The sequence below is a fragment of the Ptychodera flava genome, chromosome 4, assembly GCF_041260155.1.
Source record: "Ptychodera flava strain L36383 chromosome 4, AS_Pfla_20210202, whole genome shotgun sequence".
Lineage (NCBI taxonomy): Eukaryota > Metazoa > Hemichordata > Enteropneusta > Ptychoderidae > Ptychodera > Ptychodera flava.
In genome coordinates, this window is record NC_091931.1 from 9,932,324 (window position 1) to 9,938,323 (window position 6,000).

Here is a 6,000-nt window from a genome sequence, read left to right on the forward strand (position 1 = left end):
ACATCAGCATGATCAGCGAGCTGCATGCCATGGTATCAGCTGATCAATACGATCATTATGATATCGCTAGTAGTACAGCATTCATTGCAAACGATATCAACAGAGTTCAACATTGTTATTCAAATGTTTATATTTCAATAATAACTGTGTCTATAAATTTAATTTTCGATGGCTCCTTGAGAAGAGCTATTTTATTTCGGCAAACGACAGAACTTGACGTAAACGGGTGCTTGAAAGGTACAGTTGACAAACATACTGGAGGGTTTCGGTACCGTCGCGATATCGAGAACAAGGCAAGGTAAAATCACAGACATGGAGAAAAAAACGATGAATGAAAGTTGTCTCCGATTACAGTCAGTGCATCAGAATTAGGTGGCCGAGATGTTAGATCAACGGAGAGTCCACGGTCGTCATGATTGTTGGTAGTAGCTGACCTTGGACCGAGACTTTGAATGGCTCCGTAGTAGTAATTTCCGTAGACACTTCCGGTCAAGGTTGATGACAGCAAGCTGCCGTTGTTGCCCGTTTACGGCTGGTTCGAGTAGCCTTTCACGCTTGCATCGTTACATGGCCACTGACATACATAATATGCCAGTAATCGTTCTAGAAGTTTGCAAACGTACTGAGTTCTGTTTCACCTATACGGCAACGAAGCGAACCATGTTGTAAACAAACGTAGTAGTACAACCAGCGTATCGGACGGGGACTGCATGCTGAGCGCCAGCCAGACAGACGGCAAGTGCGTGCGTGAGGACTCAAAAAATGTAATAAATCGTACAGTAAGACATTATTATCAATATTGTGAACCATTGTCAAGATTTATAGTTTTGTGTATTACATGGTTTATCCGATATTTCCCCTCCTTTTAAATGCGCAGTCATATTTTCGTTTTCAAAAAAAAAAACTTGCTCGCTGTGGGGCTGCAGTGCTGAATAATGGAATACATTATCAGTAATAATGTATGGATATGACGTCACAAAATTCACTGGTATTGACAAAGCTATAATATAATGCCTGATAAAACAGCTTGGCAGGCATCTGTCAACATTGGCCCCTTCTACTATTAGACTCTGACTTGGAAGTTGGATAATATTGACCTGTATAACAGCTGTCAGCCTTGTGCCAGAGCCCCACTTGTGATATTAGACTCAAACTTCAAAGTTGGAGTCTAGTATTAGCAGGGAATGATGGTGGCACATTTCCAACACGCTGATTAAGTTGATATTATCAGAGAAAATTGATAATATATTTTCGAACTTTCAAGTTACTGTAGGGTTTAATGTTAGGGGAATGGCATGTTCAGTATCTGCCGTCATTTCACCCTTCAAAATGTCAGACTTTAAGATGATTAGTTTGCAGATATTATTACAGAAAGAAATGCCTGTGGTAACCACAGTACCTCTTGCAGACTCATTCTTTAGTTGGCATGAAAGTAAAATATTCCAAAATGAGGCTTTTTTTTCTTTTGTTTTGCGGTATCTCAAGTGAGACTTCAGACTGTGACAGTTCCGTATCTCAAGTAGCCTATGACCACAAGCTACTGGTATATTGCAGGAAACGCACATGCTTTTAGAGCCTCACTTTCCTAAATCCCAAAGGAAAAAGTAACATACAAAAATTTGCATACAGATTTCAAAACAATCTGCATACATTAATAATGTCTCAAAACTCACTCTTACACTATTGGCATTTACACGACTATTTTACTTTTCATGACTGTCCATGGAGGGGCTGTGCTTTCATCTTGTAAAGGAGTGGGTCACCATTGTGTATCTCGTTCTACCTCCATGGTTTATCCAAGTTATTTCATTTTTACGTCCACAGTGTAGAAAGGTTGTGGTCTGGGGAGCGGCGAACAGCCATGGAAATGTTATACATATACCAGTGCATATCTATACAAATGTTTTGACCCGTTCCCACCCTTTTCACTTCACGTACACTTTTGACCCCAAAGTAAGCACTTTTGACCAACCACTTTGTAGAAAATGTAGAGTTCTTTCATGTGTTTGGCCAAAAAATATAGACTTTTGGCATCCGCCCCATTGGACAGAAAATGGTAGAGTTTGTTTCGTCGTTTACACTGGTACCTAACCCCTGGCTGAATAACCCCTCCCCTGGCGCGAGACAATAGTTCAGCACTCTGATCGGATGGCCTATGAGGCTGCGTATGGCAATGGTGTTACCAGATCGCCCTCTCTTGGATTCTGGCTATGGCTGCAATATGGCCAAGCCAGAACTACACGGCGACACGTACTAATATACATCGGGCTGCAGTCTGGTTTCCTGAGGATTTTCATTGCATGACGCAAGACTTTAGTATATGGTAAATGCGTTACAAAATTAGCATATTTCTGTAAAAATTGTGTCAGATCATTGAATGTTTTGTGACTGCAATATACCAGGGATTGAAACAGACTCAAAACGTAAGCCTAACTAATTTACCAAATTTTAACCAACGAGCCTGTTAATAATCATAAAAGTTGACGTACTTAGTGCTACGTTTCAGGTAAGTTGAAATTCGCAAAAGTCCACAATCGACAGTAGTGAATAGATGATCACATGAAACAATTCGTCCTCGTTACTATCGGGCGTTACAAAGATGTATCATCCACATAAGAGTCAACACTGAGCAAATTCATGACACACAATTAATTGATTACTGTTTCCATTTATTTGGAGATCTCTTTCATTTACATTACGTATATTGACGTCGAAAAATTCCTACAAAGTATATGGCAAAAGTCACAGGTCTATGTTAGTCAAGACATATCCCTCGCAAAGGTGTCTTTATGCATTGATATTAAACAAAGATAACACTTTTGCATGTTATACGGAAATATGACGTGCCTTTTTAAAATAAATATAAAAATTCAAGTCATATAAGCGCATCACTATTATAATTAGCATCAAAATGTGAACAATCTGTGCTTTACTGCGAGGATATGTAAATGTGTTAAAGTAATTCTGAGTTCATTTGCACATATTCTTTGTACTAATTTGGAATTATCGTCGGTTTCCTTATCTGTTCTACCCATACGCAGACACAAAATTGTTTGTTGGACCACTCAGTCCTGATGTTGTACGGGCTTGTTTGTAAGATAACACATTTCAGGAGCTCTGCATCTGTAGTTTACGGGAAATTGTTCGTCGGAAATTGTTTCCGCAAAATGTCACTGGTGTTTCTTGACGTAGCTTTGCATCTGGGCCACTAAATAAATGATGCCCCGTTCTACACAAATGCATGTGCACGCGAAACACAGATAACGGGTTCACTGATTCGTGACGCTATGAATAAAAATCGTTTGCAAGAACCGTTTCCGGTTTTTTGTTTTTGTTTTTTGTTTTTTGAATCCCTCAAAGTTTTTTTGTCGTATGTCACAAGTTATTTCGCTGGAACTGTGTGGCCAACTCTACATCAGCTGTACGTGAGTCAGCGATATTCAACTTGCCTTCCAGCTCCTGGAAGCTTGCAGTACGCCTACTCCTGAATAAAGCCATTCTCTGATTTCTGCTGTGTTCCGGAAAACGGACTTGAAGATGTCCGTGTGCGCCGTACAGTTAAATGGACAAAGTCGGCCATTTTTCATGAATTTTGTTTGATGTAAAATACTACTTATATTGTTTGACATGTTAAAAGGTACTGAATAAATTGGTGACCATGCATATATTCAACCCCGGTTTTAGACAAATAAGTAAAACCGTCGCAAAAAAGGAATTAATGGTCATGACCATTAATTCATTTTCACGATGGTTTCATGTATCATCTCTAAAACCGGGGTCGAATATACACAATGGTCATCCATTCAATCAGTATATTTCAACATGTCAAACACTACAGGTAGTACCTCGAATCAAACAAAATTCATAAAAAATGGCCGACTTTGTCCCTTCAAGTCAACGTGATAAGGCCGAAAAAATTGTGCGATCCTAAATGTTTTGAGCTACGTAAACACGGAAGTAAAAAAGAAAGAAAAACCCCGTACAATCACGCGTTCGTCACCTGTATTTGATTTTTGCTCGAACGAGGATGTGTTTTATGTTGTTATTCCTTTTATAGTATGATACTTTTTTCTGGAAATGTTGTGGCCAGTATTTGATCGCCCTGAATCCCTGAAAAATGCTGATTTAATAATAAAAATATTTTGGAAACAAATCCCTGCCTACCTACTACCCTATTTTTGAAAACCGTGGTATCGGAACAGAACAATTTATTTTGGGGGGCCTAAAGGCTCGCGTAAGAATAGAGAGTTTCTTTGTATGTTTCTGGAAGTGGTGTTTAAACCGTGGTCTATTCAAAGTCTGGATTTAACCAATTCATCGCTTCTTTTATCATGTTTGTAGAGAGTCGGAGTGAGGCGTGGAAGCAAGCACATACACCGTGACACACTCTGACACGTCAGAATACAATAGGGTGTCTGGCGCTGGGTCATCTTCCGGGGTCATCTTTCCGTGTGCCGGTATAAACTGTTATCCACGATTAGATTTAGTCGAAATTCAGCGTAGTGACCGTAGATTAACTTACACACTAAATATAGCTTTGCTACACGGCACCTTTATCAACTTGATCAGTCTGTGATCTTTCCCGGCAATCAAGTTCCCACTTGGCGTTTTGTGCTTATCTCTTGCTTCTGGTGATAATATCTCCATATTACATAAATTAGTGGGGGTTTTTTTCATTATTTTAGCGCTGTCTAATTTTTGCAGACACTCATTTCAGTGCAGGTTAATAGAATTAGAGGTGATATAAATTGGTTATGTGAATGCTATTTTTAATTCTGTTATTTGTCGGTGCTAGTGCAGCCTGTTTTCCCAGCAAGTGTAAAATGAGACTATCGCTGAACTGGTTACGATGAGAATGCTGCCTATTATTTGTAAGAGTTTCACGGTCTTTCCGAATAAGAACACGTCGCCGATGTAGGCCACGCAGATCTGAAGGTTCACTAAGAGTACAACTGTTGCAGCGTTTTCTTTCTGGAGAGCAAACATGATTGCTACGGACGCAAGTAGATAGACGACCGCCTCTGAAAGTAAATAAATCCAACATACGGCACTCAGATTCCACGTGACAGACGGCACCACAAAAAGCATCGGAAAAGTAACAAGTGCGCCAACGGCACCCACGTAGAACAAAATGATGAAAACACGTACGCTTGGCATGGAGTGAATCGCCACAGCTGAAATTCCAAATGCCACTGCAGTGACGATGCTCAGCGATATAGCAAGGGCAGCGTTCTTCTCTTCTTCCGAGGTTTCATTTGATGTAAATGATGGTCCAGCAATGAGAATAATACCAGCTATATTGAAAACGCTATTTATTGCGTCCGCAATTTTCCATCGTTCCCTATTATAAATGCATGCAAATAGAGGGGTCAATATTGGTAGGGCTCCAAACGTAATGGATGTGACATTGCCAGCAAGACCGAACATGAACGCATAATACAGGGTGATTCGCCCAGCGGCTTCAACAATCGAGTTCACTACCAATAAAACCCTCTCTCGTCTGCTATAGTCGAAGAATGGGTATCTGAGATATGCCGTTACGGGAACAGTAAATAAAACGCAGACAATGTTCTGAATGAACGTCACTTGTACCGAGTCCGCCCCGCCATTTTGGGCGAGCACAACAAGTATTGTTGTTAGGCCATATAGTAAACCAGCCAAGGCCGCCAGCGAGACACCGACACCTGACCTGCAGATCATCAAATTACAACCTCGAGGTGCTTCGTTGGACGCTGGTTCCTTGGGTACCAACTGTGTTATTTCGTTGCTGACCGCTTCCGAGTCCATCTTCGTGTGATTTTGGCAGTGTTGGCAATGTTGCTGGCATATGGACGTATTCAATTTAACACCAGTATGACTATGAGCCCAGTTTGTATTCACTGGAGATTTTCAAGGTCACTGATATCAAACAAACTCAGCAGCGTAGGCTTGTATAGTATTGTATCACACAGTTTAGTACAACCCGGAAGTATTGGCTTCCTATTGGTATACTCCACCGGC

At 40.6% G+C, this 6,000-nt stretch overlaps 1 protein-coding gene across 1 annotated transcript; it reads right to left on the bottom strand.

The window, feature by feature from the left end:
- Nucleotides 1-4,791: 4,791 nt before the first annotated feature.
- On the bottom strand, nt 4,792-5,787 carry LOC139130592 (solute carrier family 35 member G1-like). The gene has a single exon (XM_070696341.1). It carries the CDS (start codon nt 5,785-5,787, stop codon nt 4,792-4,794), a length of 996 nt encoding a protein of 331 aa, XP_070552442.1.
- Nucleotides 5,788-6,000: the final 213 nt, after the last annotated feature.